Raw genomic sequence first — 13,859 nt, 5'->3', positions numbered from 1 at the left:
TACCCACTCACCTGTGGCAAGCATAAATTTCAACCAGGCAGGGAAGCTTCTGTAAATATCTTCTCCCTCCCCCTTTTACCTTGTCAATGTGTACAATAGCAGTTAAAAATTTAGAATGTCTGTATTTGCATGAGTCATGTTAAAAAAATCTAGGGACATTTATGCACTTATTTGAAAGGCTTATTGTGAGAATATGGATATGTTAATATGATCACAGTTCCATTATATAAATTGGAAAAATTAGCAGAACATCTGTAGCCCTGGTGGATACTGTACATGATTATACTGGGATATAAGGAACAATGGAATGGGGGAAAGTGAAGGCCTATATTATAAATTCAGTCTATAGGTTTGTATCATCATATTTCCAAGCAGATTTAAAGCCTACCTACTTACATTGTTTCACTGCTTGTTTAAACATGAACCTTGATTGTATTCTGATACTTAGCTTGATTTATCGTGTTTGATGTCAAAATTGCAGTTTGCAAATGTCAACTGTGCTCCCTCTGGATTCAAGGTAGGTAGTTTTCTTAGGGCAAGCAACAGGCTTTTAACTTAGTCTGCTTTGACTCAGTAGACAAGGTTTTCTATTTGCTCATCAGCATTCTTAACTTTCAAATTTAATTGAAAAAGCATTTGACTTTTGGGCAAGAATTAAAAATTGCCTGGAAATATGTAATGAACAATATTGAATAGGCTGTGTCAAATTATGAGTGCATAGGACACTGATTTTCCCAGGTTCCTCTATTTCCAGCAGCCTCATCCAATCCCCAGAAAGAAACTTAACCCCAACTCTGACATGGCACCATAATACAATTCTAGCCCCCCTGATTTGTAATTAAAAATTAACGGTTAACAATGGGAGAGGTGAGTGGAAGCAGTTTGCAAGATAGTTGTTTGCAAGATAGCCATTAAAACCACTAAAAACCATTGCAGTCCTCAACTGTATGCTTGGTGGAACATCTCTGCCTTGCAGGCCCTGTGGAATTGTAATAGATCCTGCTAGGCAGACAGTTCCACCAACTCTGGTTGAGGACAGCCTCTCTTTGGGCCAGGGACTTCCAGGAGATGTTGGACACTTGATTGTAATGCTCTCTGGGGGACATACCAGGAGAGGTGGTTCCACAGGTACATTGGCCCCTGACCATTTACGGCTTTAAAAGTCAAGACCAAAAGCTTGAACCTGAACCAGTACTCGACTTGAAGCCAGTGCAGCTGGCGGAGCACAGGTTCTATATGTGCAGTTATTCGTTCCCTGTGAGGACCTGCGCTGCTGCATTCTGGACAAGCTGCAACTTCTGGGTCAACCTTAAGGGTAACCCAGCGTAGAGTGAGTTAATCAAGCCTAGAGGTGACCATTGCATGGATTACTGTGCCTAGGTCAGGGCGAGACAGATATGGGGCCAGCTGCCTGGCTTGGCATAGTTGGAAGAATGCCACGCTGGCCACATTTGTGACCATATTGACATGAAGGCACCCAGTGTTAAGTGTGCATGGTCAAGGGCCAGGAGCTGGCACCCCACACACGAGTCTCCTTGACCCAGCCAGAGAACCTCCGTCTTTGACAGATTCAGTCTCAACTGGCTCTGCTTCATTCACCCTACCACAGATTTCAAACTCTCAACCAGATTTCCTGGGGCGGCATCCAGCTGGCCGTCCATCAGCAGATATAGCTGGGTGTCATCAGCGTAGTGATGGCAGCCCAGCCCAAACCTCCACAGCAGCTGGGCAAGGGGGTGCATGTATACGTTAAACAACATCAGGGTGAGGATAGCCCCCTGAGGGACCCTGCATGTCATGGGGTATTGAGAAGACACCCTCGCACCCAGCGCTACCCTCTGTCCCTAACCATGGAGGAATGAGGCAAACCCACTCAAGGGCTGTCCAGAGTACTCCAGCATCGGCATTGTGGTGGACCAGCAGATTATGATCTACAGTGTCGAACGCTGCTGTGCAGTCAAGCAGTAAAGCAGCGCCAACTCACTTTGATCCAGTTGCCTAAGGAGGTCATCTGTGAAGGTGACCAGCACAGTCTCCATCCCATGGCCAGGGCAGAAGCCAGACTGGAAGGGATGTAGTGCTGATGTGTCCCCCAGGAAACTCTGAAGTTGCTCAGCAGCTTCTCCCTCAACTACCTTACCCAGAAATGAGAGATTTCGAAACCGGGTGGTAGTTGACCAGATCAGAAGAATCTAGCAGTGGTTTCTTATGAAACAGTATCACCATTGTTTCTTTTAAGCCCTCTGGGTAGACCCCTGAGCTCAAGGACAGATTGATAATGTCCATCAGAGGGCCCTGTATACCCTCACCACCAGCTGACACCAGCCACATGGGTCCAAGAGGCAAATGGTTGGCTTTGCAGGCCTCAGAATCTTCGTTGTGGTCTCTCTGCATCACACCAATGGGTTAAGGCACCTGCGCCAAACTCAATCCGGAAAACCTTTATCAAGCTCAAGGAAGGATTTGGAGTCCCTCCCCCAAAGCATGTGCAGGAACTCCAGCATGCATGCTCAGAGGGTGGGGCTCCAGTATCCCGCCAGTTCTCTTCTGACTGCCATGCTGATCAGTTGATCTGCATCAGTCGGGGAACTTCTTCTGTGAGGGAAGTTTTCCCCTCAAGTTTTTCTCTTTCATTTTGCTCCTCTTTTTCTCTTTTTTAGTTAGTTACTAAGACTTAGTTTGTTGGGTATTCTTGCCAACTCTTGTTGGGACTCTTGTCGGGAAACCCCCTCCCCCCCCCCGAAATTTTTCTTTCAGATTTGCCTCTCAGTGTATGGCAAATTGTTGGGGCTTTTTAAAGCACGGGACCCATTCTGGGTACAAGCTTGCACCACTGGACAGACACTCTTTGTGCCTCCTATGTCTAGGGGAAGCACATAGGACTGATACCTGTGTCCATTGTGCCAAGTTTTACAACCAGACCCGAAAGAACAGAGCGGTGAGGCTCCAGGCGGCCCTATTGGAGTCAGTGCTCCGACCAAAACCGATGGCTTCTATCCTCACGGAGGTAACTCTGATGTCAGTACCGTTCTATGCCAATGTCAGTACTAGATCTACGCCAATGGATCTGCATCCGGTGACAGTGTCTCTGGCCTCAGCTTCTGCTTCAAAGGCTTTGACGTTTACGAGCCCACTGACACTAGTGGATGTGGAGGAAGTCCCTGTCTTCGGGTAACTGCAAGACCGTTGCAGTTCCAGACCTTCGATGCCGGATCGTTTACACTCCCGATCGCTGATCGGCTCCGATCGTCAATGCCGATGGTGATCCAAGCACAAACTGCACTGATCATCATAATACAACAGCAGTTCCTTGCCGAAGCCTTGAGGCCGATCTCGTCGGTGCACACTGGCAAATCCCCTTGTGCTGTCTCTGGCCTTCATGATTGTGCCATGGGACCAAAGACAGCTTCAATACCTATATAACGCCTTTCCATTGGCCGCGACACTTCCCTGGTTGACCCCAGGTCACCAGCTGGGATCAAGGCTCTGTGAGATGGCATTATGCACATTCCCCAGCACCCGACCATCATTCGGCGACCTCCTACTTGCCAGCCACTCCTGCCAAACCTTCGACATCGATACCTCTGGTTTTGCAGCCATCGATACTGATACCGCTGGTATTGACATCACAGGGATGCTGGGACTCGCCGCGGCCCCCATCTGTAAAAAGGCACGACAGCCTGCCACATCTAGCATTGTCAACTGTGCAAGATTCCCCTCGGGGTTCGGGGAGTGAGTCTGAAGACGAATGCTCTGGTGAGCAGGTCACGCCTTCGGATCCTTCCCCATTGCAACTAGTTGCTGAGGACCTCCCGATTTTTCCCTTAGAAGACCATTCCCACCAATTCCGCTGATCACGAGGGTGTTGAACAAGATTGTGCGTCAAAGACCGGATTGCATTCTAGTGACCTCGTGGTGGCCATGCCAGCCCTGGTTTCCACTACTTCTTTGTTGGTCCAACAAAGTCTTCCTTCATTTTCCATGGGTGCCGGACTTGCTGCTGGCATCCAGAGGTCAGGTCCTTTACCACAATGTACCACATCTCAAGTTGACAGCTTGGAGGATACACGGGGGAGGTTTCTCGGACAGAGTAACTATGGCCCTCCTCAATAGTAGGAAACTACTCACTCCTATCATTACAAATGGGAGAAGTTTCTCCAGTTTTTAAAGCCCTTTACGGGGGACCCCACCTCAGTCGGCCTACCCCGTATATTTGACATTCTACTATCTTTAGCGGATTCAGGTCTTAGTCACTCCTTGAGGGTTTACTTGGTGGCAATCTCTGCCTCCCATAAGCGACTGGACAATACCTCTATTTTCTCTCATCCTGACTCTAAGAGATTTCTGAGAGGATTGTTACATCTTTATCCTCCAACTAAACTACCAACTCCACTGTGGGACCTTCCCCTGATCTTGCAGTGTCTTACATGTAAGCCGCTAGAACCCATGACTTCCTGCGACCTGTGGCTCCTGTCCTGGAAAACTGTGTTCTTAGTGGTCATTACATCTGCAGGAAGAGTGAGTGACCTCTTAGCTTTTTGTCATGACACTCCCTACTTGGCCTTCCTCCCTTTGTTGCCTGAAATCTCCTTCTTGCCAAAGGTGGTTTCAGACTTTCACTTGAATAAACAACTGATATTACCAGACTTCTACCCCAATCCGAAGACGGGACATTGAGCGCCTGTGGCATTCTCTGAATGTGAAGCGGGCATTCTTATTTATTTATTTTATTTATTTATTTAGGGATTTATATCCCACCCCATCCAATATTCAGCTTGGGGCGGCTTACAAAGGTTAAAATATACATACAAACAACAGCATGATAAAACAATATATCTGACATAAAATTTGGTGCTAATTGATTTACATAAAATCCAAGATGGCCAACATCCACACATTGGCGGGAGGTTGTTTACAGCAGAGGCACCAGGAAGAATGTTCCCCCAGCTCTATTAGGCGACATCTACCCCTACTATATGGAGTAGATGGTTGGAAATATCATTGATGGAACAGTGGCGGCGGCGGCTCCCCCTCGAAAGCCTGGCGGAAGAGCTCCGTCTTGCAGGCCCTGCGGAACTGCACTAAGTCCCGCAGGGCCCGAGTCTCTTTCGGGAGCTCATTCCACCAGGTGGGAGCCGCCACCGAAGATATTCTATCTGCATAGGACAAGTTTGACTCGTAAAGACCGGCACCTGTTTGTTTCATATGCCCTGAGTTCTAAGGGGTGTAAAATCTCAACTCAGAGACTTTCTAAATGGCTGGTTGAGATTATTCGCTTCTGTTACCTCCTGGAGAAGAGACCTTTACCTGTCGCACCTAAAGCTCATTCTACCTGGGCGATCTCCACATCTTCAGCCTTTCTGCGAAGGGTGCCCCTGCAAGATATCTGCCACGCTGCTTCTTGGGCATCTCCAAACACGTTTCCCAGCACTATGTCCTTGATGTTCATGCTCATCAGTGTTCCTGACGGGGCCGTTCAGTGCTGCAATCTGTGGTTTCCTGAGATGCTGCCAGCACCCTCCTCCAGGTAGGCCTGAGCTTGCTAATCTCCCATAGGTGTGATGCATAGAGACCATGACGAAGATAAACAGTTTGCTTACCTGTAACTGATGATCTTTGAGTGGTCATCTATGCATTCACACCACCCATCCTCCTTCCCCACTACTGTCAGCCTTTCACATCTACTTCGTTACTGAGAGGTTGCAGTGGTCAGAAGGAACTGGTGGGATACTGGAGCCCTGCCCTCTGAGCACATGTGCTGGAGTTTCTGTGCATGCTTGGGGGAGGGGCTCCAAATCTCTCCTTGAGCTTGATAGAAGTTTCCCGAATCGAGGTCGACGCAGGCACCTTAATCCATTGGTATGAATGCATAGATGACCACTCAAACGTCATCAGTTACAGGTAAGCAACCTGTTTTTTTTCTTTTTGACATCAGCCTCAGCGAGCCAGAAGTTGTCACTGAATCCAAAGATGACCAAGAGGCTCACAAATGCCTCACAGCTTATGTCCGAATTACTAGGTTTCTTGCCCTCTCCATAAGAAAAGATAATGTTCTGATTACCCTAAACAATAGTGCCAGGTGAGAATTAGTGGTGAAAGAGCTAGGGGTAACAGTGACCCTGCAAGAGCAATCCACACTGCAGTGGTTGGGCCCAGCAGTAACAGCAAGGCCGGTGGATGTTTGGTCAGACGACCCTCACTTTTGTCAATCTGTAGGGAAGAACCACTCCATAGGGAAGTTTCCCAGCACTGCAGCACCCAGGCCAGTCACGATTATGTAGTCAGTGAGCGTTCGACCAGCATCTTCAACAATAGGGACTCACATCACAACCAAGAATTGTCCTCCTTCTCTCTGCATTTTCTTTGACTCCGCATCAGCCCACCAGACCACAGAACTTGCAGAGAGTCTCTCAACATCCTAGGTTGAGGTAGAAACTCTGTTGTTAAGGTTTCCATTCATTTAGATTAAATTAGAGAATCATTAACAGCAACGGGCAGGAGAGCTCTTAATCAGTGCTCCCTGCTGGGCACCATGTTGCATAACTTGCTAGAGGTCCATCTTCACCATCCCCATTAATTACTGCTAAAACCACCCATTCACAGTGATCATTATCATGACAGCCAAGGTCCTAACAACACTAAACTGGTCTTTACTGGTAGGCAAGTATAGGATTTTTACCCCTTCTTGTGTCATTCAGGTTTATTATGAGCTCTTCTTTCTTTAATGATATGGTGCTTTTGAACAAATGTAGTCACATTAGTGGTAGTACTCTTTAGTTTCTATGAATTAAAAGAGTCACTCTGATAATCTTTAAGTCCTTCATCCTTTCAATAAGGGGAAGATAATTCAAATGCAATTTTCTAATGTTTGTGTAACTCTTTTAAGCACTATTGTATCTGCTTGATTGAAGCAAACGTGACTTCTTAGTTCTTAGTTCATTTTAGGTGAGAATCAAGTGCCTGCACATCGACTAGAATTAAATTTATCAGGCTTTTATTCCCCTACTACATGTATTCGTCCATCTGTTAGCAACCTATTGGGGCTAAAGGATTGTAAGAGACAACAATGTTGTTGCGAATATATCCTTGTTGGACAACGGATTATCATTTCTTCCCAAATTAGATCACAAATTCCAGCTGGCAGAATTTAGGTAGATTCAAGTGGGTAGCTGTGTTGGTTTGAAGCAACAAAACAAAATTTGATTCCAGCGGCACCTTTAAGACTAACAAAGTTTTATTCAAGGTATAAGCTTTCGTGTGCACACACACTTCTTCAGATAACTGTATTTGAGGAGGGGTGCTTGCACATGAAAGCTTATACCTTGAATAAAACTTTGTTGGTCTTAAAGGTGCCACTGGACTCGAATTTTGGTCTATCAGGTAGTTTACAATATGACCTCAGGTGAAAGGGGGTATTATAATTAAACTTGTCTCAGTGTTTCTTGTATTGAAACAGTGGTGCTGCAGGGAGTGTTAACCAATCAGTCCAAAGTGGAAATGCCTACTGCTCAGGCATCAGTGCCTACTTCTCAGACACTCTGCCTATGCCACTGTATATATATATAGTAGTGTCACTATTTTACATGCTGCTCAGGTCAGTTTCTATAGATTTGTAAACTTCCACTAAAGATAAAAATTACATTTGGGAGAAATAATGAAACATAGCTAACTCTCTTTCATGCTCCAGAGGCTTAAAAGTTAGAAAGCAAATAACTTTAAAGTATTTAGGTGAAATGTCATCTGGTCACACAGCTATGTTTAATTGGCAGAGAGGTTGTGCCTACATCTGAATAAGGTTTCCATAATGCCATGTTCATAACCTGTGAAAATGAGGTCATTAGTTGTGGGATTTATATAGTCAATGCAGCAAGCATCTGTTTGATGAACAAACAGAATTTCATAGAAAGGTGCAACAATCTCGACCAAGTGGGGCCTCAGTTTATACTACTGGATTCAGATCTAACTCTGTTCTGACTGATCACCTTGTCTTTCTGAGGGATGACCAGTTTACTCTAAAAAGTCTCTTCGGGGATTGTATCTCCTGTGGATTGAGCATGTCTGCCAGGTATGAATCCCTATCAATAAGTCAGGCACCAGTGCTTTTAAAAGGCAAACAGCACAATTCTTTATTCACAGAAACTCAGCGGGGGGGTGGGGATATCTGCACAGAATATATGGTTGCTGTTTGGCATGAATGCTTCACTATGCATTAAGATAGGCTGTAGTATTATAACTCTAAGTTTGTCACAGACTGACTTTGGTACCTTGATACCATTTGTGATTTCACTCTCCGGTAACTTACTGTGGTTAGACCTTGGACTTCCTCCGTCTGGCTCCCTGAGACTGACTGGTAAGACTATTCCAGCTTTTCCACAGTCTCTTCCAGACCCCTAGTCCTTCCTTTAACCACCTCCCAAGTTCCCTTGGAGGAGTGTGCATGTGACTACTGAGGAGTTATTCAGTTTCTCCTCTCCATTCACTATCCTCTCTCATTAGAGGGGACCAGTTAGGAGCATTATACAGCCCCAGTTTTCCTCAAACTACTGGCGTGCTTTTACACTCTGCTCCAGAAGCTCCCTTTTTCTCCAAGAGCTCTCCAGCTAATACCTTTATCTGTCAACGGTCAACTCTTAACTGTCACTCCCTGAGAATTCCGAGTAACCTGCCCCCACCACTCTCAGTCATGTGACTTAGAAGCTCTCTTGTTTACCTGCTGCTGATTAACAAACCTTTAGTTCATCACAAAAGGTCTATAGACACTTATATCCTATGCAAATTTTCTTGTAAGTAGGTCTCATTGACCTCAGTGTGGACTTGCCTGCTGTATCTGGTATATTTGAGAGAGTGTCTCCAGGGTAACTTGCAAACTTCCCTATGCATTCAGTTTCCACCTACTATGTAAAATTGGTAGTCGCAAATGAAATATTTTGGCCACACATGGCACTGAGCTCCTGTACTATTTCAATGACAGCTAAAACAACATTACAGTGGTTGCAGCTACTTAACATGGCGTACACACACATACTCAGAAGTCCATTCTACTGCCTTTCTCATCTGGCTCTTATTTCAACTGTCCGCTAAGTACAGATAATTCATAGCCTAGAGTTTTTTTAATCTAAACAGCAGTATCTCTTCTGTGTAAGTTGACAGTGGAATTATATTGCTTTTCAAAATCTTTCAAAGGTAAACCAGAGTTTTCTTGGATCGTGACTAAATGTTGCCAGCAATGATGAAAAAGTAAAGATGAATGAGGGTTTGTAGGAAATGTACATATACCTGTAATGAGTTTTTTTAATAGTGGATATATCCTACCTTGTTTGCTGTTTCTATGTATATTGCATGCGGGTTTTCCTTTCTAATAGAGAAATGTAAGACTGATTCTCTATAAGAAACATAAGGAAAGAGAGTCTGCTCTATAGATTTGGAGGCACAAAGTTAAAAAGCACACTTGCTCAAGTTATTTCTTGGACTGTTCCTATACAACATTGTTTTTCTGGGGGAAAGGTGAAAGGTGATTTGAGGAAAAAACAGCTTGGATGTGTTTTGTAGCTAGGTGAACTGAACTCATTCTACTTTGTATCATTTTTAGATTCCAGCGGGGTGACTACCACATTGATGTCTGCATCAATGACTATTTGGATGTATTCTGCCCTCATTACGAGGACTCAGTGCCAGAAGATAAGACTGAACGCTACATACTTTACATGGTGAACTTTGATGGCTACAGTTCCTGTGATCACACCTCCAAAGGATTCAAGAGGTGGGAGTGCAATCGGCCTCATTCTTCAAATGGACCATTAAAGTTCTCAGAAAAATTCCAGCTCTTCACTCCCTTCTCATTAGGATTTGAATTCAGGCCAGGACGGGAATATTTCTACATCTGTGAGTATAAGGAAATTTATCATTAGTGCCTAACAGCTGGAGGAAACTACGTCAATTTTTCACCTATGCAAAAAGGCTAGTCTGTATGTCCTACAGATGTGTCTATATATTTGCAGATTTTAGAATCCCTCGACAAAACCACCATGAATATGGGAACACAAATGAAATTAAAAGCACATTTTTCTTTCATACATTGAATTATGTACCCAGCTGCATTCATGTGAAATAAGTGAACAGTGTGGGGGCTATTCAATAGGGCTTTCCTTATTTTTTGTTATTATTCAGACACATTTTAAGAGTAAGGGTGTTCAATTACTCTTTTCATTCAGCGAAGTTTCAGGAAGACCAAGAAGCCATGTGCTTTTTGTTGGATATGAGGCTTCCTTGAAAGAATAAAGGTATGATCTGTACTTGTAGTGGTCCTGTGGATGAACGGTGAAGAAGTTGGGATGTTACCCATTATTAAACTTTCTATATCCCTGCTCTGGTTGGCTACACATAAACTTAATGTTAACACTGAATATGTATCAGTTAAGCTGGAGTAATGTTCTTGTGAACATAACCACACTGGGTTGGATCCCATCTAAATTCCATGGATGGACTTTCTTGCCTCTCCTCTCCTCCTACGGTGCTAAATTCCCCCCTCAAATGTTCCTGGGTGGATGATTTGGTGGTTTGCCACAAGAGGGGGGATTAGTTAAAATGACCCCCCTCCCCTTGTGCATGTGGATCTTTTCTATGGGATCCAACCCATAACATTAATTTAAACTTCACCTTTTGAGGATGGGGGTTTAAATGTACTGAAATGCAAAGAATCCTCAAGGTGATTTTAAAGTCACAAGTAATTTACTCTAGATAAGAATACCGTAATTTCTCAAACTGCTGGAATGTCCTTGGTTCCATAGAAATGGTTATCAGTGGAGACGTGATTTTCAAATATGCTATAGCTGCAAATACTACAAACCAGCATTATTTAGTGTAATAATGTCTGAGGATAAATGGCAGTCTTCACCAAGCCAAGATGACATTTTATTCAGAGCAGCTGTTTCTTAGATCAAGTGGGGGATACAAAATGCAGTGGGAGCAGGTTTCCAAGCAAATTACCCTGAAGGAATTCACACACCTGCATCAGTAAATGAGAACATACTGCTTTACCATCAAAGCATTTTTGCAAAGAGATTTGGTTTAGAGGTGAGGTAGTGGGAGAAGCAAATTTTAGAACAGAAGCAGCATTGTGACTGTATACAAATGTTCTAATGGCTTAAATAAGGGACTGTAGTTTTAGGATTTCTGTGAACTTGGTGTCATGTTACTTTCTAGCATGATTGTTAAAATTATTTTGCTTTAGTAAGTAGCACATTTCTTCCAATTCACATGTGTAGAATCTATTAGTACAAGTACATTTCAAGCACTGTAATAACAATATATATCATATTTTAAGCCGTGGAAGAGGGAGTTAAATTTTTCAAAACCTAAACCAGATCCAAGTTGATACATTGTTAATATTTTTGTTTGACATATATTTGTATAGTGTCATGTATGTGGCCCTAAACAGAGCACGAGACAATATGTCTCAGGCCCAAGAAACCTACAATATAAAATCAGGGGGAAAGAGAACAGAGAGAGTGGGAAAACAGCATACAGCCAGACATCATGCACAGCTAAATTTAAACATCTGTATGCTGCAGTGGACAAATATGTTGCTTGCTCATGTTTCTCTTTTGCAGGCTGGACTGATTAATTGCATCTTGTCATGGGACAAATTCCAATATATTTTTCTATTCTGTGTACAATGGACAAATGGCATTTGTGCTTGTCATAGCAATTAACACTGACTAGGGGTGTGGTGCCTGTCAGTGAGGAGGGCTTCAGCAGGCTGGGAAGAGGGTGACCTTCCAACTCCCATACCAGCAAACATAAGGCACGTCACGCTATTGGCCAACACGTTTTATTGACAGTTCAATCTCACAGCCTCAGTCCCACGCAGGGTAGTTTTCTCACTCTGTGTTCCCGGCCACCTTTGTTGTCTCACCTTTCCACGCACCCATGAGACTGCTTGTTGCCTCCTTGCTCTTCAGTTCTCCAGTCTGTTTTGCTTTTCCAACTCTTCACTGTGGCCATTCTTAAATCAAGTCCCAGTATCTGCCTTCCACCTGGGAGCTGAGGGAGGGGCTCAGGTTAGCGTCTTTCTCTCCACCTCCTCCATCCTGGGAGAATGCCTTCTCTTGATAAGGCCGCTTCTGTATCCAAAAGCCAACCCCATCAGTGACCTTTTGGCCAGACTCAGGCAGCAGGTCTACTTGAGCTGGCCTCACTTTCTATTACTGCTCCCCAGGGACCAGGTGGTTCTACCCACTTCCTGGTGCCACTCCAATACAGTGTACTATCTGAGTAAAGAGGAAGAAAAAAAATGTTCATTTCAGTGACATGAACTTAGGTTTGTTTTCATTGACAAGTAAGGACTTAAAGGATTCTGCCAAAGAAAAAAGGTGGAATTTTGAGAGGAACCTCGAAGGAAATGAGTCAGGTAGTGTCATGATGGTATTCTTGCAGGCAAGGCATTACAAGAGCAAGATACAAAGGACAACATTATTTAAAGGACCAGGAGTCTTTTGACCTGCTGAGGTGGTGGTAGAGCGGAGGGAGCAAAGGTCATGCTAGGATATAGCCTCTATGCCTGTAACTAGTGTGAAACAGTTATCACACTGAGTGTGTATCATCCCTTATCTTCTGCTTTACTTCCTGAATATCATGTTGATCTTCGTGGTCTCTGTGCATCACACCCTTGGGAATACTCTGCGCCTGCGCTGACCTTCTCGGTACCGATAGCTAGCAAAAGGGATTTTCGCGCCTCTCCCAGGTCACGCGCCGGCTCCACTGCGCATGACCAAGGAGGGGCACGCAGATCCCGCCAGTTCTCTTCTGACCGCCGCGCTGGTAGGACGCCTTCTGCTTCGGTCTGTTAAGTACAAATTTTTGCTAAACCTGGTCCTCTTCACCGTTGGACACGTCCGGGCACGCCTCGATGTCCACCTTGGCTGCGGACACTTGTCCTCCCGTTCCGGGATCATCGACGTCGACGGTCGCAATCGATGCTTCGGCACCGAAACGATCGACGCCGATAAAGGACCACCCCGTACCTTCCAAGATCCGGAAGCAGGGCAAAGACTCACAGCAGTCGAAGAAACCTAAAACGGACAAACCCAAAGTCCATAAGGTTTCGGCTAGTCAGGGTCGAGATCCCACGCAAGAACCTCACCCGATCGGTTCGGATCTCGACATCGACCTTACTCAACAGACAAATCAGTCGCAATCTGATATGTCGAGCCGTCAATCCTCTCATGCCTCCCCAGAACGTGGAGTCGAGGATCGGCACCGACCAACTTCTCCTCCCCTGACTTGGGATGAGAGGCAATGGCATTATTTGTACGGGAATCGATACCCATACCCTTGGGCACTCCCGATACCACCCCCACCTGAATGGGATCGTCAGTCGGTGTCATCCCGCATTTCGCGCTTTCAAGATCGACCATCGGTATCGAAGCAGTCGATACCGACGCATCCACCAGACCCGGTTGTGCCCCCGATTAACACACCGGCACCGTCTCAACCTGAATTACTCGAATCATCTCCAGAACCATCCAATGTATCCTCCGATTCAGATGGCTTTTCTGAACATATCGAGGATGTAGATGCACAGCCCACCTCGCAAGATGTGGAAGCGGATTTACCTATTTCTCCATCAGAGGATGTTAAGTCTTATGGAGATTTTATTCAACGCATGGCATTAGATCTATCTATGACTCCTACTCTCGTTGCCAGTTTTGTGGATGATAACGTTTTTGACATTATGCACTCTAACACTTCGCCCTCCGTGGCTCTACCAATGACAAAAGTTCTCTTGCAAACTACCAAGGACTTTTGGACTCGTCCAGCCTCCATTAATGTCTCTAATAAGCGTCTGGATCACATGTACA

The 13,859-nt window shown here is 44.9% G+C and overlaps 1 protein-coding gene across 1 annotated transcript in view; it reads left to right on the top strand.

Moving 5' to 3' along the window:
- Positions 1-13,859, top strand: part of EFNA5 (ephrin-A5) — a 321,956-nt gene that overhangs the window by 229,182 nt on the left and 78,915 nt on the right. The window contains exon 2 of the mRNA XM_015425589.1: positions 9,590-9,882. Coding sequence (XP_015281075.1) covers positions 9,590-9,882 — 293 coding nt within the window. The remainder of the gene's footprint in view (positions 1-9,589; positions 9,883-13,859) is intronic.

This window comes from Gekko japonicus, unplaced genomic scaffold (assembly GCF_001447785.1).
Source record: "Gekko japonicus isolate JY-2015 unplaced genomic scaffold, Gekko_japonicus_V1.1 scaffold913, whole genome shotgun sequence".
Lineage (NCBI taxonomy): Eukaryota > Metazoa > Chordata > Lepidosauria > Squamata > Gekkonidae > Gekko > Gekko japonicus.
This window is presented reverse-complemented; position numbering and strand designations above follow the sequence as displayed.